Here is a 22,905-nt window from a genome sequence, read left to right as displayed (position 1 = left end):
GCAAATTTCCACTCAAAATAATCCTCTTTTTATGCTCTCATTATCTGAATTTGTTGCACGGTTAAATTAAACAGCCTTTAATTTTACATGAGACCCCTGGAGGTCCCTTGGAGCACCCCTCTGGGCCTGCACCCCTCTACAGGGCCACCTTACTAAATAATGCATGAAGAGGGTAAACCTCCCCTGCATAAAAAATGAGAGTAACAATGTAGCCTTCAAGCAGATTGCAAGTGATTAAAAATACTACAGTATTGATAGACAATTGCCAGCCGGCGGTGTGAGTGTGTGTGTGTGTGAGCGAGACAATGTTTGACGGAGAGATACAGTGAGGAAGAGAAGGGGACTCAAAGCAGTAGGTGGTGCGCTGCACGCTGTGTTAGACTAGGCAGCAAATAAAGCGTTACAGAACCGGAAACATGATATTTCCTTAAAAATAAAAGCATCCAGTGAAACAAGCAAAAGTTGAATGTGGGGGAAATGTGTCATTCCCTTTCTTAATGAGAGCAGTGTCCACATGTGCAATATTTAGCACATTAGTTATCCATGACTGTATTATTCGGGACTGCTGAATTAGTGTTATCCCCATAGATAGATAGATATTTTTTACGCTCTTTTCTCTTTAAAAGTTGCAACAAGTTCGCGAGGGAAACCTTATTGTTGAAATACCTCACCGGAAAAGCTTCGTGTGCGTTGTCTGTAACTTGACCGTGTTCCTGACAAGCCTCTCATTGATGTAAGCAGCGCCCACGGCTTAAATGAGCCTCGTTCAGGAGCGTTTCTTAGTTCAGACACGGGCGGAGAGCTGACAGAGACGGACTCTTCTTCTTCTCCACCTCCTGCTGTCCTCCTCCGTACTCTTCCCCAGTCTCCATCTCTCTGTCACTCTCCATCCATCATCCATCCGTCTGCGTCTTTTGGATACCTACCTACCTTCCTCTCCTTACAGCGCGTCAGCCCAGCTGGATCAGTCCACCCTCCACATGTCTTCTCCACCGTGGTCCAACTGCAGGCTGCTTTTGCTGTAATGATGCCTGGCTGAAAGGCTCGCAGCGGGGTTTATCTTGCAGGCAAAACAGCAAAGGGAACGCCGAAGAAGAGCTCGGCGGAGCGCGGCTCTGCGTAATGGATTTACTTTTGTCCAAGCAAAGTTGGATTTTGTGAAGAGCCTCGTGGACCCCTACAATGGTCAGAAAAGGAGGGCGTTTTTAGAAAAGGTGCTTTTGGGTTAGGAATCACATCGTCAGAGGAAATGCACAGAGGTGAGTTGTACAGGAGCCGCTCGGTCATCCGAGGTGCGCGTCAAGGTCTGATTCCTTGACGGACGACAGAATATTTCAACCTTGGATATAACGTTTAACCTTTAATCCTCTCTTTTTAGCGCAGCTGACAGTTTAACTGCAGGTTGTGGGGTTTGATCCCATCAGAATGAAGGTGCCATGAAATTCAAATAGCCTATTAACCATGGATGCGCTTTGGAAGATTAAAATGCGCCTCGTTAATTTTATGTTTTTCGCTTAATCTGAGACAGCTGATGCAATTTACAGACAGTTTTCAACGTTTGCTTTTTTTCCTGCTTTCTGTCACACCTATTTCCAGTCTTCCTTTATTTGCATCTACTTGCCCTCTTGTGACAGATCTTGGTTCAAGCTTCTGCTGCTCAAACCACGCAGGTCCTCCAGGGTTTGGTTAGGTCTGATTGGTTTTAGTCGACCGAAGCACATTCGCTGCTAATTAGAAAGATTTAATAAATAAATAAAAGCGAACATCATTAATCATCTGGTATTTCGAGCATTTAATCGATAAAAAAATAGTTTTGTGCTTTTATTATATTGTAATGGTCCAGTGGTGCAAGAAAAAAGAATCAGAATCTGAGCGGTACTCACTTTACAAGCCAGTGGGAGCAGATTTATGATCACAGTGGACAGCAAAGGTCAGATACAATTTTAAAAAAAACGCACAGCAACGATACGAGCCATCAGCGCGCATTGAGTGCTTCCAATAAGGCGTAATAAAAGCAACTCGTCACAAATAGTGTAGCCTAGCGTAAATCTGTCCAGAAAAGGAAACTTAAAACTATTGTATGATTTAATATATGTTATCAATAACCTAAAAGAAATATACTCTCATATTACTTTGTAATGCACGGGTTACAGCTAAGGGTGTCATAGGGTGCTACCATGGCCAGTTCCTTCTCTGCTGCGGAGGAAACGACGAAGTTTAAGAGCCAGTCACAGACGTCCCGCACACGCGCGTGCTGCCGCCGGAGCGACTCCCGCTGCAGCCACAGGCTCGCGCCGTCGGCACAGGAGGCACGCGCCGGAGCACAAGGCTGCAACGCCGATTAAGTGCAGCGAACCTGTGAAAGGGTCTGCATGTGTGGGCAGTTCACTGCACCGCTGAGGTTTAGGCCATGAAAACGATTTAACAGCAAAGTGAACCACCGCTAACGAAGGTGAGGAGAGCGTCACTGCCAGAAAGTAGCTGGCAGTGACGCTCTCTCAATACACGGGGATGAACAATTCTGGGCATGTAACTCTATCCTTACCACGTCTTAATAATACGTGACCAGAAGATACGTAGTGTTTTAAGTTCAGTTTTACAAAGAAAACTTAAAGAAAAATCTGTTAAGTAGTAAAAACTACTGAACAGGCTAGAGTTTCTTGCACTTCAAAATAAAAGCTGCTTCAAGCGTTACTGTCCATATTAAATCAATAACCTGCTGTTTGTATGGAACTGCCTTTGCTGACTTTGAGGTGTGTTTGTAAATGTTCAGATTAATACATGAAAACTAATACTGCTTGCGGTGAGTCTAATAGCCAGCATAGTGGCGCTGTCCAGTGTGTTCCAGCGCTGTTGATTTTCTGATGCTTTCTGTGACTTTCAGCACCCTCTCTGGGTGAATGTACCTCACTATTTCACTACACAGGTTACAGTGTGAGTAAAACTAAAGCCCTTTTAGAGACTTTCATGTCTTATCAACTGTTTGGCAACAGCCATGATGAACTGCAGGATATTTCTGCCTGGTGTGGCCAGTAAACAAATAATTCTTTATCTCATGGCCCCCCTGATATAAAGACAGTTTAGTTTCTATGTTCCTTTGCTTTGTACTTGTAGCCACAAGTCAGTTATCTCATTCCCAGGCACTTCTAACTCGTGCCCATAAGTTATTTATCTTGAAGCCACACTAAATCATTGGCAGGCAATAGTATCTCATGGGCCTGCAATGATATTTCTTCCACCCGTGTAACAGGGGGTGTCTCCGTAGGGTACAGCAGTGCTGCTGATTCTGTTTCAATTCAGAAAGCTGTGGTGGCCTCAGTTTATGCCCAGCTTCTGCTTGGTTTGGACGCCAGAGTGAGAAGTGATGTAAAGATGAAGTGACATGACCTAGAATAGCAGGGTTGAAACCGGCGGTAACGTTTCCTCTTGTGCTTTAAAATGACCAGAGGTCAGCGGGATGAGATGGCCCAACCTACATTTTTAAAAGACTGCTTTATTTCATAAGATGCTAGCCCTTAATTTTTTTACAAGTTGTGTCTATGTTCATAATCTCCACACTCCACCTGTTTTTATACACATTTGCAAGTTGTTCTCTTGATGTTGAAGTGACAAAGACTCAAATTCTGTTTAGCTGCTGATTTTTGTAAAATATGTTACAACTGCCGGAATAAATTATGCAACCTTTGCCCAATAAGTGAGTTTGCATTTTTATAGACTTGAAACACATTTAAGACAGTGCAGCCCTCTGTCTTTACAGATAAAAGCACTCTTCTTACAAAGTCTGTGTTTTAAAACTTCTGACAAAAGGCCTTCGGAGTGTGGTGAGATTCCCACTGTGCACATCGTAGCTTTGTGGAGGGCAGCAGTGTTTCAGATATCTTCAGAATTTAGATTCTGGCTTATACAGTGAAAAAGCCTCAGTGTGAGCTTGCAGCATCTCTCTGTTATTTGGGTGGTCTGCTCTCCAAAATTGCCTGTGGTAGTTCGTACTCCCACCTACTTCACTGCAAGATAATGGAGACAGAGGTAATGAGATCCTGGAGGGGGGATTTCTGTACGTGTGCATTTCAAAATGAGTCTAAGCATCTATGCTCACTGGTACGGTTGTGTTCATTGCTTATGTTAAATGTGCATTGTTCTTCATTAGATACCCGCTCTTTTTCTTTCTCTCTCTCTTTCTCTCAGTCTTCCATCCATCCTTCCTGGGTGCCATTATGCAATGTGCCACGCTCACACTTGCTCTCCTATTGATGTGAGCGGGGCAACCTATTATGAACTCAGTGGGGATCAGGTCTACAGCGGCTTATCAGAGCAAGACAGTGTCAGAAGCTGTAACATGCATGCTCTCAGCGCAGATATCATTGTACTACAACATATTCCATTTATTGGCCGTGTCCATGCGCTGCCCAGATGCCTGTCTTCTCATCAACGCTGTGAGCCCAGAGGCCCGTTATCCATTTTTTTGTGCGAATGCTTTATCTTTCTGGTGCCCAGAGGCTGCAGATTAGTAGATGGAGTTGGTAGATTCAAATTATCTCTAAATAACTCTACAAGTATCACTGCAAGTCTGTTCACACCGTATAGGTACATTTAAAGCTGTGACTAATTCAGGTATTCCCACCATTCATATCTATATATAATCTGAGCTGTATTATTTCTTCATGTACTGATGCCTTTATCTCACACTGAACTTTATCTCCATTAAGTGTTGTCATTAGCAACATATTTCTAAAACCAAAATCCCTACTAGCACTGCACTTTAGTGTTGCAGATAAAACTATTATTGCTATTGATATTCTTCTGCTTCCACGTTTCGTGTTTGGCTAAGCATCAGTGGAATTCCTGAACAACTGAAACCATTTTGATAGTGATATGTGAAAAGTTACTTATAGGACAAGGAAAACAATCTTTTAGATTAATATTTATTTGACATTTTATAGACCAACAATTTATCAGTTAACATGGAAATAATATGCAGTGTAATTAGAGAAAAGAATCACAGTAGCCCTTGTTTATTGTGCCGCAGAATGACAAGTACTGTCATAATATTAGAGTGTCACTGGCCAAACAGACTCATAATAACTATAATGCTGCTATTTATGGAAAATCTGATGAAAATAAATCTCCTGGTCTAATTAATCTTTGTACAGCTTTCTTAATTGTGTGTGTTTTTGGTAAATAAATGACACTGAAAATGGGGGTTGGAGAAAAAGTCTGTAACCATGACGGTATGAATCTTTAAAAACATGAACATGATATCAGTATTTCTTATTGAGACATTATGGCTATCATTAACACAGATATATCACAACACCTAATCACTGAAAAGCAATGAATGAAATGGTGACCTCATGTCTAGTTCTCACTTTCCATCTTAGATTTGTGTTATATACAGGATGCCTGTGCACTATTTGTCCTTCCATGAATAATTTGTATTGATAATGGACTGTTTTTTTTCCTGAAGGCAGAACCCTCATTCTTGATAAACCTTTATTGCATTAACTTTTCTCTCTCAGCTCTCCTCTTCCTTTTCTAGCCATACTTTTTTTTTTTTAAATTTTACTAACTCAATCACAGACGTACTTAAAAATGATATTGATCTATATTTCACTTTCATCAGACACAGGGGAAATCAATACCACAGCCGATCACATTCGGTGTCTGTTCAGTGGCTTTACTGCTGATGAACTCGAGGATATGAATACAGAATTTAAGTCACCTGTGACTAATGTGTAATATCTCTGTTTCACAGCGTGGGTACTCTTCTTTCTAATAGAAGAGGGTTTCGCTCTGGCACAGAGAACTAAAGGTAAGCTCAGGTGCTCCTATTTTCTCTTAATGTTGTTTCATCCATATTGAACCAGTGTGAAATGAGGAGGCATTATCTCTACTTTTATCACGGGACAAAAGGGTTCTTTTCTTAATTCCATCAGGCCTCTCGTCCCTTTTTATCCCCTGCCTGCTTGTTCCTTTTCTTGCACCAATCCTCCGTATGCCCTCCTTGCCTTCCAATCATCCCCCCATTGATCCCTTGACTCAATACCCCATCTGTCTGTCTCTCTCTCTTTTCCCGCTGCCTTTCTGATTTCAGAATCCCCGAGCGATTATGGCGGCCAGAGGCCCAACCAGAACGACTGTGGCACGTGGATCCGCAACATCAACGGCGGGAGTTTCTCCTCCCCAAACTACCCAAACCCCTATCCACCCAATAAGGAGTGTGTTTACATCCTGGAAGGTAAAGCCAGATCACTGATGTTTCATCTTCTGCTCCATAGCGCCAGAACAGCTGACACAGTTTCCCGCCTTTCAGCGTGTTGCCTCCTTCAGTGAATGTCATTAGCCTGACTGGCATTGTTTTATATAACCTCGCTCCTATCTGATTTTCTGTTCTTTTGCTAGCGGGCAATCAGCCTGACATTTTTCCAAATGAGCCATCCGGAGTTTGTTTCAGCACACAGATATAACCCTTTGAGAATGATGGAGAGTGGCGCATTGTGGTTAGCGCCTGACTTCTGGCCTCATCAGAGCAGTGCTACAGTGTGCTCATCTCTATTGGCAAAAGATTCGGTTATTGAAGTAAAATATAAAAGAGATGAACATCTGCTACACAACTGAGCTCTGATGGCATATCACTGAATTGTAGGCATTCTTGTCAGCTTTAGTGTTTACCAGAAATATCACACCCATCAGTAATTTGGTTTCCTGCCGCACGGGAAACATAATGGAAAGCATCATTAGTAGCTATAGGAGATGAGGTCTGGGATGCTGCTTGATGTGTTTTCTAAATTGATGAACTGTTTATCCATGAAGTTAAAGTACAGGCTCTCATGCTGATGAGATGTGTGCTTTTGCCTTCTGTTGTGGAGAATAGATTTTTCATATGGCTCAAGTGCTCCCCCTGTGGACAAAGCAAGCTCAGACCTATTGTTGGTGAATAAGCTGTGACTCCATCACAGCCAGCCTACTGATGTGTGCAGTAGTACCTCGCAGCAGGCCTGGGACACCACAGATGGAACCTATCATTTACTATTATTTAGTCCTGAATGGCCTTAGTCATATTCATATTCAGGCTCCAGTGTTCAGCCTTTCATTCTGAATCGCAGCGAGATGGATGCTCACGTTTGGTAGAAGAGCTAATCAGATAGCTTTGTAATCATAAATTGTGGTTAGTGAGCCTCACTGATTGTCATGTCCCAGAGTTCATCAGCTCAGTGATTATACATTCTGCTCGTTACGTATCAAGCTGTGTCATTTGCATGTGTGTGTGTGTGTGTGTGTGTGTGTGTGAGAGAAAGAGAGAAGGAGATAGAAAGTTATAGAGAAAATGAGAGTCAACACATCAGGGAGTGAATGCACTCATAGCAGGAAGTGCAGGCATACAGGCTGCTCATTCAAGCAGAAAGGTTCAAATTCAAAGGCAAGAACAGAAGCAAAAACTCACACAGGGAAAAGAGAATCACTTTGGTTATTTTAGTTCACTTGTTCTCTGTGCCATACACATGTACCACCCTTGACCTTGCTCTTTTTTCTCTTTTCCTGGGTGCATTTTGCTTCTGCAAGCTTGGCATGATTGAGAGCCCCACGCCCTCACCCTCAGCATCTTTATTTAGTATGATTCATCTCTGAAAGCATGAATTGCCCTTGCAACCGACTATGTGTGTGTGAGTGTGTGTGCGGGGAGGGGAGGCATGGTATTAAAGTGCCACAAACATTCAGTACATTCATCTGGATCTGCATGACAGATGAACTTGTGAACTAGAGTTCATGCTGTGACTGCAGTGTTGTGTATTCTCAAAATCAGTGACAGCGGTGCTGACATATCCCACAGTGGCTCAGTTTGTGTATCCTGTGGTCATGTGTGTCCACATATGCATGGGTGACACATTAAAGGAAAAGTGCAGAATAGAATATTTTAGTGTTGGGCCATTGCACACCTGTCAGAATGGCTTCGGTCCTCAATGACATTGATCATACAAGTTTCTGTAATCCACTGGAAGGATGAGCAACTTTGTCACAAGATATATTCTCTCATTTGGTGCTTTGATGATGGTTGGAGAGCACTCCCTGACATCTCAGTGCGAAGTCTCTCGTAGGCGTTCAGCTGGGTTAAGATTGGGTAATGCAAAGGCAATCGAATATGACTCACATAATTTTTATGCTCATTCAGTGCATCCTTATACCTTATGGATGGGGCATTTTCGTCCTTGAAGAGACCACTCCAGTCCAGACAGAAATGTGTCATCATACACTGAAGACTCAGAAATGCTCAGAGCAACCATGTACTGATTTGAAGCGAACCTCTTCTGAGGCGAGAAGTGGGCTCAAACTATACATGCAAAATATTCCCCCAGCAAACAAAATCACCTTCTGTATTGTGAAGCACTTTGTGATTTTTATCTGTGGAAAGATATAAATAAATTTTTCTTACTTACTTACTCATTGTAGGTGTCAAGAGTTCATGGTTTTCCTTTAATTTGTCACCTGTCTGTATATGTATTCTTCTGAGTGATGTATGCACACAGGGAATGTGCTGTAAACGGACTGAGTAGCATAACTTGAAAGTATAAAATCTAAGCTAAAACCTGTCTGGGATGGATGGATGGATGGATGGATGGATGGATGGATGGATGGATGGATGGATGGATTTTGAGTTAGACCATCATATTCGGGGGTGCCCCGCTACGACAGGTAATGATGTTGCAGAACAAACAACCTCCTCATCTGGAGGGAACACCACCTGTGCTGATATTGGTCATTATTCATAATTTGAATAGCAGAAATTACTCTGAAAGTCCTCAGTAATGCAGCTTGTAAGGAGACAGGAAACATTTTCGTCTAGATTGATCATTTTTAATTCAGTGCTACTTTTCAGTAGTCAAACCACTTTCTTGTGGGCCACTTGTCACATTTTCCTTGATCATTTTGGTTCTTTCTAGAAATATAATATCATGTCTGAATACAACCTTAAGAAACATTTACATACAGTAAACATTTGGCATGGCTAAGTATCAGAGATTAACAGTCAGCGATGTGGAACAGGATTTACAAGATTTATAATCTGCACCTTGCTCTGAGCCAACTTCTAAAAAGTTCATCTCACCGCCCAGAGAGCAGAGAGGTTAGAACTGACAGCCTATCTGCTTAACTTCAAAATCCAGATTAGCTCATATTTGACTCTACTTTAAATTTATGCGTTAGAACACCACCCAGATTATCTGTGTCCTCTAAAAGAAAGATTTAATTGTATTCTTTTCACAGATTTTCTCCTTTTTTCTCTTTTCTCTCTCTGCTATCTTGTTTGCCAAAGCCCTTCCTAGACAAAGGATTCAGCTGTCTTTTGATAAGAACTACTACATAGAGCCATCGTTTGAGTGTCGCTTCGATCACATCGAAATACGTGATGGGCCTTTTGGTTTCTCTCCGCTTATTGATCGCTTCTGTGGGGGAAAGAATCCAGAGATTGTCACATCCACAGGACGTTTTATGTGGGTTAAGTTCACCAGCGACGAGGAGCTGGAAGGCCTTGGATTCCGAATCGAGTACACCTTTATTGCAGGTACAAGCAACCGAAGGGCACATTTGCACTGAATGTAATGGCACAGAGTGTGAAAGCACATTTTTGTACACATCAAAGGTTTTGAGTAAGATGTGTGAAGAACAGGATCTGATTAGTTTGCTTTTATCCCAAAACATAAAGGAGAATCTGATCTCAGTATAACAAAAGGAATACTTATCTTCCCCCCTTTCCCATCTTGTTTGTGTTCATTACCAGTAAAAGATGATGGAAAAAGACAGAATGGACATCCACAGTTCTGTCATAGGATCCACAATTTTCTTCAATCATAGATTTTTTCCCCCCCTGTTTTCTTGCCGTTCAATAGAGACAAGTTCAACATCAGAGCCTTCTAAATCTAAACCCAATATACCCAGAAATCAGTGCCTCCCATCAGGTGACAGATATTAGCTCCAAACAGACCTCCTTTCTGCTTTATCTTGGATGCATTAATGTGATCTTATCTTGTGTTCTCTTCTTACCTGTTTCTGCTCTGTGGATTGAGAGTAATGTGCCATCCAAATCTTATCATTTCAGACCCTGATTTCCATCTGCACGTGGGTGGACTGCTAAACCCCATCCCAGGTAAGCTCTTCAGTATTTTGCAGGTTTGCGTTCGATCCTTTTTGAAGAGCTCCTCTGTGCTCAGAAGCTTACCGGAGGCTATCTCAGGCACTGGCGTTAATGCTGAATGCGCAAATGTACCTTGACAGGCACACAACTGTAAATGAATTGAAAGGACGTACATGAACACACATGCACATATTAAAGAACATGAAGGAAGGAACACACACCTCTTTTATCTTGCTCTTCCCTCCCTGCCTTTCTCTCTTTGTTCCTCTGTCTTCCTATTGTCCTTTTTCCTAATCCGCTATGCTGACTTCAATTCAGCCTTAAATCCTTTTCTTTCCTCAATAAAATCCGTCATCTGTCCCTCTGTTTGTCATGTGTTTCTTCTCATAATAACCATTTTTCTTGTTATCCTCTGCTCTTTTTTTTCTATTTGGTTCTTTTATGTACATCCATGTGACCCTATTCTTGACTTCTTTATTTTACACCCTTCTCTCCTTTTATTTTTTTCTTCTTTTATGTTTCTCCTCCACATTTCTTTTGTCTGTCTACAGAATGCCAGTTTAATGTTGGTGGATGGGACGGGATTATCCACTCCAGTCAGGTGGAGGAAGAAAAACGAGTGAAGCCTGGTGATGCCCTGGACTGTATCTGGACAATCAAGGCTCCTTCTCAGTCCAAGGTCAGTACAGCACTGACTAATTTTAGTCAGTAAGCAGGTACGATCCTTAACACATTTCTTCTTTCCTGCTCGAGCTCCATTGGGGTGCTTTCTAAACACTAAAATCTAGCTGGTATCTATCTTTCTGCTTGAATGAGTCATGTTCAAAGCCATTTCATTATGCCAGACAAATGCACACTTTGAATAAATAAAATCTCTAAACATCCTCCATTCTCACTACAAAATAAAGTGGAATAACACTCAAGGGTTTTTATTCATCTCTCTTGGGGATATTTGTTACACTGGCAACATACTGAGTTGGCGCCACAGAAAGACAGAAATTTTACATCTAAACCATCAGTAATGTTTCTCTCAGTTGTGTTCTATCATTTCACGCCTCTCAGCGTCACTGAAAATTGAGGTTGCACATCTTTCTCAGCGAATTGTAAGAGCACAGGGGCTCTGTTCACACCCCAGCTCAGAATATTTATTTTGGCCACTAATGGAACTGTGTAAATGACAAAAGCCTGCATGAATCCTGTCCAAGATCGCATGAAAATGATACAAAAATCTCATTGCAACAAATGCAGTTAGTCCCAGAATAGATATGAATAGTCATCCATGAAAAGAAATCTGAGGAGAAGTCATTTTGAATTTTACCATCAGGACTAGAAACGTGAACAGAGTTGAAGCGAGTGTGTGGAGGGATCCTTGGAGTACAAACAAGAATAGGAACGACTCAGAATATCTAAACAGTCGTGAAGTAAACTCTAAAATCATCCTGTATACTGCCAGTCTGTTCAGTGTGCTCCACTTTCCATTGCTTCACCTTCCCACTGTTCTCAGTCTTTGCACCATTAATTCTTTGCACATTCACCTATTACTATTGTGATGCTATTCACATTTCTCTTATCTAGTTTTGTGTCACTGGGAAACTATTTTTGATATTCTCTGTTACAAGGCAAGTAAATAAGTAAATATGTAGCCAAGAAGATGTAAAACCACAACCCGACAAACCACCTGTTTACTGTTTACCACTGAAGGGGGACGCCTAGGAGGTGGTTTGTGGGGTCTCGGTAGATCAGGTTTGTGCCAATTCATGCAGAGTCAACTCAATACTTTGTTTTTTTTCCTTTTTAATCATGTTCCTTGAGCTGTAGCTGAGTAGTTTTTACAACGTAGCAATGCAGTTGGTGTTGAGAGTGTTATTTCCTTGGAGTGTACTCAGTCTGTTACAGCTATGGCACCCCTCTCCTGTTTAAGTAAACCTCTTGTATAGACTTGTTTTTTGCTACATTTTTGAGCCAGTTTTGTCACATTTGAATGGCCAGCATGTAAAAAAGAGGCATCCACATGAATGCCTTGGCAGGTTGCATTGTAGCACAATGACCACTGATTCACTTTACCTTCCAGAGGTTTTAGTGTTGTGGCTGATCGGTGGATATAAATCTGAGTAAGTCTAAAAATTATTTACATTTAAATATGTAACAGGAATGCATACAGTAGCATTGTGCACTCCTTTCATGGAGAACAACACTTCTGCCAGTCTTGTCTGTACTGTGGTTGTAATTTAAAACATAATAGGTGTGAGCAGTGCAAATACACAGATAGGCAGCATGGGAAAAAGCAGTGCAGGCGAATTTTATTTAGTGTGGCCCTGGAGATTCACGAGTAGGCAATATTTTCAGGCCAAGAGTGAAAACCCAGTGATAAGTTCTGATATTTATGACTAGATATCAAAAATCTCATTGGAATTACAACCGCAACCTGGCTAGCCTTAATTCATTGCTGCTCTGCTTCTCCCTCGTGACTAAATGAGTCATCCACACACTCCTGGGCTGCTCACTGGGCTCAATACACTAATGCACACAAATTCATGCACATCCTATTAAGTATAAAGTGGCAGATGCATTCAGTCACAAATTACACAGTATCCATTCACACAGTACAAGTAATTACCTATGCACATTAAATACTGATATGTATATAAGAAAGTAATATTTTATTCATACACGATTTGCATGAACACGCATTCTTTTCTTACTCGCATAGAAAGTAGCCTCCACAATCGCTTCACTGATTCATCATGTGCAGTGTGAGGCAGAAGTGAAGATGATCTGAATTTAGTAGAAGGACAGAGTTTAGTGGCCAGACATTAGCTCAATGACGCAAAAGGAAAAGAGCAGCAGGCTCAGCAGCTACTTAACTGCTGCCTGCTCACCGGTGTCTGCGAGCTAAATGTGCTGAAATTTAATCTGAGCTATGGTCATGATTTTATCATGTCATTATTCCTGACATGACTTGTTCGCAGAATAATTTGTTGACTCGTGCTATGCAGTTACTCACAGTGGGAGCTGAAATGAAACACAGTTATATACTTAAGCTTAATAATAAGCAAACTATGCTGAGCTGGCTACATAGACTGTAAAGATAAGATGGACATTACTACTGTGACAAAACCCACTAGTTTGTGAAATTAATTTTGAAGCCTGGCTGGCATTTTAACTGTCACCAATTCTTTGGAAACACATTGGGAGCAAGAGGTGACTCTGACTGAGAAATGGAAAATGTTGCACCCTCATATAGTGTCAAGGTAGCCACATCCCTGCTTTATTGTTTATTTTACTCGCCATGGGTCCATGTTAGCAAAATGAAAATTACTTTGTCTTAACTGATGTAAAACTACTGATTGAGGTCATTAATTAGTTTGCAGTAGCTATGTATTTTCTCATAGGCTGCTTTATAATAGGGAGGCACCCCCTGGTGGTAATTAGAAAAAAATGTAGGTTTACAGGCCATCACCTTCCTGTATATCCACTTTGTAAGAAAGACATTCATAAACAGGGCACAGGCTCAAAGTGAAGTTGTATCTCAGTGGTAGTGTTATTGTAGAAAAAGCACAGGTGTAGTAACAAAATTATATTAATAAAGAAACTGTATTGAGCATGCTTTCTACTGGCTCCATGGTCTAGCAGTTTTTACACGTTTCTCTAACAAGTCAAAGGTCCTGTTTCAGTCCAGTAAGGAGACACGCATATCTCATTGGGGTTGTGTCAGCAAGACTGTCTGGTGTTAAAATGTGGCAAATCAAACATGTAGAACTACCTTCTGGCGTGACCCCTTGTGACTAAGGGAGCAGCTGAAAGTAGCTTTTATTAAATATGTTTTGTAACTGGCTTATTCTTTATGACTTGCTTCTTTGTGCTTCATGCTATAACCAGGTGAAATTTTGGTTGTGAAACTGTTATATTGAGAGGCTGAGAATCGATGCGATGTTCAAAGGACAAACTAGTGCATTTCAGTCAGGTTTTTAAAAATCCCATTAAATTTTGGGTCAGTACAACATGATAAATACAAGGTGTTTTGATACTTGTGTTTGACTGCAATTTCTGGAAAGCTGAAATTTTCTGACTTTCTGACCAGGTGAACACACCATTAGTATTTCATTCTGAGCCCAGACTTTCAATGCCAGGAGAGCTGCAGCTTCAGCTCACTAGTCTTTCCTCCCTGCAGCATTCTCTGAAGAGAACCATGAAAAAAACAGCGTGTGAGGAACACAGAGCACGCTGCTCCATATTCTCAGATTTATACACTGCTATATACTGTTATATGTATCACAACCCGGATGAATTAGGTTTACTTTAACAAAGTAAATCTATGTTCTTTCCATCTGCTGAACTCTTCATCCTTCTTCCATACCAACATGCTCTAAGGAAGGGCTTTATAACAATTCACAGGTTCACGGGGTTCTTCTCTTATCTGCGTTCTGTTTATTACGAGTGTCTGAACATTTTCCGTGTCTGCTATATTGGCTTTTCTGATATTTTCACACTTTGCTGACATAAAAAGTAAAGTTAGTCTGCTGTCATGGTTAGACAGCAGTGAAGCGAAGTGATGTATCGCTGTGAATTTCTTTTGATTTGCATCTCCTGTGCATCCCCAGATCTACCTGCGCTTCATAGACTACCAGATGGAGCATTCCAATGAGTGTAAGAAGAACTTCGTGGCTGTGTACGATGGCAGCAGTGCCATTGAAAACCTCAAAGCCAAGTTCTGCAGCACTGTGGCTAACGATGTGATGCTTAACAACGACATGGGAGTCGTACGAATGTGGGCCGATGAGAAGAGCCGACTCAGCCGCTTCCGCATGCTGTTCACATCATTTATTGATCGTGAGTGCCAGTCTTCTTGACAATACTAATTCAGCCTGGACCCAGCATTTTAACATCTTGTTTCCTCATGTGAACTTCCACATGGTTGAGTATTTGGCCTAGAGCCATTTGTTATGCTGTTAAAAAAAAAAAACAAGCATAAGACATCAGTTTCTGGATGCCATCTGGAATACACACAATGGGCTCAATCTGACCACATGTATAAAAACTGTGAGCTAGACAATTTTTACGCCATCAAACCCGCCATCCTGCTGCTGTTGAACAGCACTTTATGCCTCTCTGTAGATATTGACTAATTAAAGGGATTTAACCATCTCTAGCTTTTTTTAAGCTGACAAATAAGGTAAAATATAACAGTTTTGTGTTGTTATTTGTTTATTAGGAGTATGATTTGTAGTTTTCTTTGCCCTCTTTGGCTGAATAATTCTCTGTTAAGAACAGGTAAGCCGTAGGGATTTATATAGATAAGATTTCGTTGCCATCATCAATTCTGCTTGTTGGTTTGGTGATTCATTATCAGTTCCCTAATGAGTCTTCATCATTTTTCTGTTTAGGAAAAAAGAAAAAAAGCCTTCACAGGTTTTCAGCATTAGCATGGCTGATTTACTATTTGAGTCCAAACACATTCAATAAACAGAAGAAAAATGCCTACATGTGACTCGGGCATGCCAAAAGGTTCTGCTGCCATTTGTTCTAGATTCAGCAAGTGTCATAAAAATGTGCTCATACTAATAAAAGAAACTGAAACTTTGGAGAATCTGGTGCCTCTTCCCAACTGGAACCAGTTCTCAATTCCCATCCGCAAGGAGGAAATACTTGTTGATACTTCCAGGATCTTCCAGGCTCTACATTATCAACCCCACACACGCAAGCAGTCGTAAAAACAGTTGATTTATGAGGTCCTGTGTTCTATTTGCATCAGCAGTCAGTAACAGACACTGAAGTGCCATTTCAGCAAGGAAAGCTAATTACGCTGCGCCATGTTTAGGGCGCAGATATGAGAAAACCAATTATTAACTCCAGCATTTTTAAATAACTGAAAGTATCAAATCGTTTCTTGATATGCATGTCATAGCATCATACTGTGTTTATTATAGGTCACTTACAAAAGGAAACTAGAAATTTGTTTCTCTGTTTTGGTGAAAGAAAATGCTGAATGGGGTTAATGGAAGTAATTTCAGTTTGGGCTTCGTCACTTTTGAAGGACAAGAGATTTTCAGACAAATGCTGCCAAAGGTTGCGTATAAAGTAGAAAGAAATTGCCAGGCAGAAAACAGTTTTCTGTTAGCACACTGTAATATTTTCATTAAATGCCTGAATAGACTGAAATATTAATTGCCACATTCTCCTGCACACTTCCCAAGCCCTGTGTGAATGCTAATGTTGTTTTCATCAGCAAACCCATAACCATTGCAGTCACAACTTGATGGCTTTTAGATTCAGCAAGGGTGTTTTTCTTTTTCTTTTTTTTTACTTGAAGAGTCCTTAAGATCATTTGGATCCTCATTAATTCTGATCACACAGTTCATCTCAGAGTAGTCTGAAGACTCCTGAATAACTCCTAAACTTTATTTGGTCAGAGTCAGCGACTGGCTTAAAGTTTGCTTGGAGGTCAGAGGGAACAATTAATCTTTGTCACTTAGTACAAGATGAGTTGTGCCTTTTGCACTCCGTCATTCTTCATGTGCTCTAATCTTCCAGCAGAATCCCCTATGAAATGTAAACCAGGCACATGAAAGCCTTATTAAATAAACTCACGGCCACACAATGCACACACTTAGATGAGTTGTGTCCTTGTGTGAGGAGAGAGGCTGTGAGTAAGAGGGTGAAGCGCTGTTGACACCTTCCTAGAAACTACATTTTGAAGGCGAGAGACACATAATCGGTTTGGAAGTGATGGCGGTGTCAGGGGAGCGACCCTGTCTACTTTCTCACTGGGAAATAGACGGGGAGCACACTCCAGCGCACACATACTCTTTCATGCACAACCTCACATACATGCCCATATGCATGTCCCGCTGTCAAAGTTATTTAACCCTGAGGCAGAGGAAGCAAGTGGAGGGAGGCAAGTGAAGGCTCAAAGCCCTCATCACAATGGACCTTGGAAGAGGGTTGAAACTAGTAGAGCAAACTAGAGTCTGTTTCAGCTGTGATAAAGACTCAGAGAGTGTGTGTGCACACAGCCGCTAAGCTTGTGTGTTTAAAAAAAGAGAGAGAAAAAGGGTGGAATGGTTTACTCAGGGGAGCTTGGAAGGGACAGTTTGGAGAAGCGAACAAGCCATAAGAGACAGATTTTGCTTTGTACTGCATGCAAAGAGGAACAATATTTATCTTTGTGAACACCATTTTAAAAGCATGCTCATCCTTTGGGCCCAACAAAGAAGTATAAATATGAATCATACATTAATCATCTATCTTCCTAATTGTGTTTTTTTAATGTTATCATTATTCTCTGTTGCATCCTTTACTCAACTGAACAGGACAAATCTGATTGGGTCATATTTTGCACAAGTTATAAGGTTTAGGATTTTAGGATTGGACGGTGTGCTTAGCACTGTTCTGGGTTTGAACGTCTCAGTGTGGACTTGGCATGTTTTCCCTCTCTGAACTCCTATTTGTTACTCAGTGATTCCTGTTTGTTGTGTATGTGAGCGTGAATGGCTGTTTCTGTGCCTGCGCCATCCTGTCCAGGATATACGACACATCTTATACAAATAATTGGATAATAATGGATTTAGTGTAAAACTGACTTGAAATTAGATGAAGAAAATATCCTGTAGACATCATTTTCTGTTATTGTTGACAACTGAAATGGAAACAAATTAAATGGAAGCATACTACTCATCAGCTGTTTTAACCCTGTAAAGCTTGAACCATGAAATAATTACCATAAAATTCTAATTTTTTGAAACTAGAGTGTTTATTGAACCTTCTGACAAATTAAAGAAAAATAAAATATCAATTTGCATATATTAGTTTTAATTTGTATAGTTTTTGCTCCTGGTATTTCTGTGCAGTTTATTACAGTAGCACTGCATGAAAAAACCCCACACTGAACCACACAGAAACTCATGTATCGAATATGACACACTTGGCGTTAAATGTGTTTATAATATAGGGCTTCTTTCACAAAGATCAGGTTTTCTGATTTCCCTTATTGTGTATTAGACCCAATAAGAAGTTTTATTTTAGATCAAACTTAGTTGCACACTCCTGTTTCTTTACAACCCGACATAAATTTTCCATTTGTTATATAGAGCAGTTTGTGAAATATTAACCAACTATTAGTGTTAAAATTTTCTGTCTGCTAAACAATTCCTCTGGACTAATAAACAAAATACTCTATAAATATCCTGAAGTACCCTAAACCCAGTTTCCACATCACCCATCTCTAGTTCCACTTGGCAGATAAGAATTGGCTTTTGCTGCAGCTCCAAACTTCTCTATACGAGTATGCAGTCATCTGCATCTTCTTTCAGCCTTGCATGTCTTCCTACTGACTGGAAGTGCATCGATTTCCTGAGCCCAGCAGCCAGCCTCAATTACCAGTCACCTCTGTCTGTGCCATCACAGTCTTCATAAGCTGAAAGTTGCTTTAATGTGCTGTGTCTCGCGGCACCTGCCTAACCACCTGCACCTCCATGATGAACCGAAGCCATTTCTGCTCCCACATCCCCACCTCTGCCTTTCTTTTCATCTTTTCCCTATTCCCCCTCTCCACCCGCTCTCTGTCTCCCCTCTGTTAGAGTCCCTTGACATGATGGCTGCAGTTTAGTGAAGCCGTCATCTCCTCCCCTCGTCACTCCGATGTTATGTGTGCAGGAAATGATGATGCATGGCCTTATGTGTACTGTGTCTCCATTAGACCTCCAGTGTTTCAGAAAATAATAGAACATTTCATCTTTTATTACGGGCCTCTACAGATTTCCACAGCCAAATGATTGTTCTTTTATTGTTATTGTTTTATTGTTATCATCAAAATAGCTTCTGGTCCTTTTCACAGTGTAGTCATCTTTTACTCAGCACTGTTAGACAGATGTTTTCTTTTTTCTAAATTCCATTATCTCTGTGTATTGTCTTTTGCCTGCAGCTCCTTGCAACGACAATACTTTCTTCTGTCACAGCAACATGTGTATTAACAACTCCCTAGTCTGCAATGGCGTTCAGAACTGTGTCTACCCATGGGATGAAAACCACTGCAAAGGTGATTATCTTCTTTCTTCCAGCTAGCTGATTAAGTCTTACATGGCATGTTTTTAGATTTTGGATTTGCTTTTAAATTTCCCAGTTTTCATTGCTGTCGTTCCCCTCGTTAACCTTTTTGCTACAGAGAAACGATCTAAGGGGCTTTTTCATCAGATCACTAAGACCCATGGCACTGTCATCGGCGTCTCATCAGGCATAGTTCTTGTTCTTCTTATCATCTCCATCCTGGTCCAGATGAAGCAGCCAAGAAAAAAGGTAATACAGTCTTTGTTTGCCATTGGTTGTGGCTGGACTTTCATGACTTTCATTCAACCAAGAGATGTCCGAGCCTAAAAAAATGATACATTATTAAAAGCAATGAAATTACTTATAAGTTGGAAACAAATGTAGCTCTAAAGACAGAAAACAAAAAAGCTTATGCTTAGATTTCACCACATTTCAAAAATAATCCAGTACATGAGATAGGAAATGTATAGTCGCATTGTAATATCTTCTTATGTTTCACCATTTTCTCTTAAGCTTCCTTTTCCATCTATTTTTCCATCACTCTATGATGCCTCATAATTCCCAGAACCCATTACTTACTCAGTAAGCACTACTTCATGGCTGTCTTGAGGTGGCCAAAAATATTGGAGTCTCTGACTCCCCCATAATGAATTTCTCCCTGAGTGAGTGCTGAACATTTTTCAAAGTGGAGACCCTAGAAAGGAGTACTCTCCTTTTGACTCATTCTTTAAATTTATTTAAAATATATACATTAAAAAGCAAGCAAATAATGTGCATTCGGTTAAATTATTCATTCATGTTTATGGCACAAAAGGTACTTACTAAAACAAGTGCTTAAGTACTTGTTTTACCATTTTAGAAACATGACTGTTTAAGTGGAGAAAGTTAGAGAAGATTCAGAGTTAGGTGTTTCAGATTTAACATTCATCTGGCATTTCCCAGCTGACAGCCATCCAGTTAATCAGCACAAAAAAAGAACATATACATAAATGTCTCATGTGATAAAATAGTCAAAGTCCAATTTATTTATATAGCACATTTAAAACAACAACTGTTGACCAAGGTGCTGTACATTTAAGATAATCAAAAAAGATAAAAACATAGGAAGACATGATAAAATTTAAGAAAAAGAAGCATAAAATGAGAAGATTTAAGTAAGAACTGAGACAAATAAAAGTAGTACAAATTCATTCTGATTTAAAACCCAAGGTTTTGAAGTGTCTAATGTTGGAGAGGTCCTGATGAAAAGGGGAAAAAAATAAAAACTCTGTCCATGGTGGACCAAATCACTCATATAGGAAAAGAAGAAATTTAGTTTTCAGAGTGCTTAAAGCAGCACATTTATTACATTTTTTTTTGACAGTTTTAAGACTTAAAATGGTTATTCCTTCTATTGTCTTGATATATGCTCATGCTGCATCACAGTGGACAACCAGTGGCCTGGTAATCATTTAAGTGTATAGTCTGAATGGATCTTTTTCTTTTCAAGGTTGTAGCTCGGCGTCCTGGTGTTTTCAATAAGGCTGGATTCCAGGAGGTCTTTGACCCTCCCCACTACGAGCTCTTCTCTTTGCGTGACAAAGAGATGTCCTCTGACTTAGCTGACCTTTCTGAGGAGCTGGACAGCTTCCACAAGATGCGGCGCTCCTCCACTATGTCCCGCTGTGTCCACGAGCACCACTGTGGTTCACAAGGCTCTGTGGCTACTGGCGGTGGCAGTATGAAACACAGCCGCACCACTCTGAGCTCGATGGAGCTGTCCTACCACAACGACTTCTCCAAGCCGCCACCCATGAAGACTTTCAACTCCACAGCCAGCTATAAGAAGAGCTGCTATGGCTACAAGCAGCACTCACAGACTCACGACTGCGACCAGCAGGTCATTGAGGACCGAGTCACAGAGGAGACCACATGTGAGATTTATGGGCGCGGTGCAACAGGAGTGGGTGGAGGAGCCACAGGTGGAGGAGCAATGGGAGGAGGAGGAGCATCAGGGATTGCAGGAGGAGCAATTGGAGGAGCGGTGGGTATAACGGGAGGAGTGGCAATGGGTGGTGGGATGGGTGGTGGAATGAGTATGGCAGGAGCCATGAGCATGGCAGGGCCTAGTGGCATCGCTGGAGGTATTGGTGGGATGGGAGGAGCCTGTGGAACCCTCAGTGTTCGTGGCAACAGTGCTCGTAACAGTACCACCATAGTTGATCCACAACAGCGCTCCATGTCCATGGACTTTTAGATGGAAGAAAAGAAATGGAAACAGATCTTGCAGGTCGATCATCTAAAGAATGCAAGACAGGAGGACTATAATTCCAAACTGATTACTCCTGTGTGCTCTTCTGCCATTGGTCTTCAAGCACTGGTATTGTGGGTTAATTCTCGAGGACTCCTCGCATTCTCATGTGGAGGTTTGGGAAGAATGGATCAAAAGAACTAAATGGAAGTGGGGGAAAAAAGCTGACATAACTACTGGTTCTGTTCTTCAGGATACTGAAAGATTTGGAGTGCACAAAGTGTGGAGACATCTGGTCTCTGCAGTCTTATACTCAATAAACCTCTCCTTCCATCAGAGACTTCTAGGAGAATGTTCTCGCATGTAGACCCAGACTTCTCTCTGTTGGGTTACCACTCAAATACAGAAAGAGAGAAACCTGGAGAGATGTTGTAGACTGACTTTTTGCGTTTATTCACCTGCCATGCACAGATATATGATATATGATCGATAGTGTGTCTTCTAATAATTTATTTGAGTCTTTATTTTTGTCAGTGTACTGTACCGTTAAGACCAGTATGTATCCAGCCTCACGATGATGCTTGGCTTTTAACTCTTTGATCTTTTTCATTTGTTGCTCAGACGACTTTATGAAGGTGACTCATCCATGACATGTTGTGTTGATGATGAGGTGGAAGATGAAGAAGTTGTTGTTATCAGTAATGATCAACTAAATATGAAGATGGCAATGATAATTATGTGATATTACTATAATAATTATGTATTTTTCATGGTTACCTCACATATACAGAAGGTACGCTTCATTCAGTCTCTCCTCAGGAAGAGCACATGAAGAGACTGTCTTATTTTGCTAAGAAATACAGAAAAAGACTATTTCTGCTCTGTGAGTTTTATAGCATAAGAGGATTCAGACTTTGAGTGATCATTTATGAGATATAAATATTTGGATGTGAGCCCTGGCTTGAATCAAAATAGCCTCTCCCTGCCATGCCTCTCCAAATCCCTGCCCTTATAAGGAGAAAATGTAATTCCTCTGTGTCCCCATGAATCGAGTGTGTAAAACAAGCACAACCTGTTTCCTTACAGTGACAGACATGTAGCCTATATGGGACTCAATTATGATTTTAACCACTAGTTGTATAATTTCATTTTGTTGAATTAAATGAGAGCTTATTCACCTCACCGTGTGAGTGTTTCTGTTCGCTGTAACCAAAAAACATGAAAGTAACTCTGCTCAGGCTGGAGATGTCAGGACAAGATTCACTTTGTGACATGCAGGCAGAACAGACACAGCCTATGCAAAGTGTTTTGGTTTGCTTTGATGCAAAAGGGGCTGTAGGGATACTTTATTCCCTGAGTTGTGCGAACCTTAAGATGTTGTTTAAGTTGAACACAAATGATCAAGAGCTGACAAATTCCACTTCGATCATCTGTTGTGCTTAAAAGACTTTTTGAGCAGAATGCATAATGCATTGCTTCCTGACCACCAAACACCAATTAAGCTTAA

The 22,905-nt window shown here is 40.9% G+C and overlaps 1 protein-coding gene across 1 annotated transcript; it reads left to right on the top strand.

Annotated features, from left to right (window-relative positions):
* The first annotated feature begins 730 nt into the window (after positions 1–730).
* neto2a (neuropilin (NRP) and tolloid (TLL)-like 2a) lies at positions 731–22,580 on the top strand. The gene is made up of 10 exons (XM_005447729.4): positions 731–1,259; positions 5,753–5,809; positions 6,092–6,235; positions 9,308–9,556; positions 10,091–10,138; positions 10,678–10,805; positions 14,728–14,956; positions 19,047–19,160; positions 19,287–19,417; positions 20,658–22,580. The coding sequence occupies exons 1-10, from the start codon at positions 1,250–1,252 to the stop codon at positions 21,402–21,404; spliced, it is 1,857 nt and encodes a 618-aa protein (XP_005447786.1). The 5' UTR covers positions 731–1,249; the 3' UTR covers positions 21,405–22,580.
* Positions 22,581–22,905: the final 325 nt, after the last annotated feature.

Source organism: Oreochromis niloticus, linkage group LG1 (assembly GCF_001858045.2).
Source record: "Oreochromis niloticus isolate F11D_XX linkage group LG1, O_niloticus_UMD_NMBU, whole genome shotgun sequence".
NCBI lineage: Eukaryota > Metazoa > Chordata > Actinopteri > Cichliformes > Cichlidae > Oreochromis > Oreochromis niloticus.
This window is presented reverse-complemented; position numbering and strand designations above follow the sequence as displayed.

What these genes read in the sequence shown, in the direction of transcription:
- neto2a (XM_005447729.4), top strand. An exon ending in ACTGCTAAACCCCATCCCAG is followed by an intron (nt 10,139 to 10,677) that starts GTAAGCTCTTCA and finishes GTCTGTCTACAG; the next exon opens with AATGCCAGTTTAATGTTGGT. An exon ending in GGATGAAAACCACTGCAAAG is followed by an intron (nt 19,161 to 19,286) that starts GTGATTATCTTC and finishes TTTTTGCTACAG; the next exon opens with AGAAACGATCTAAGGGGCTT.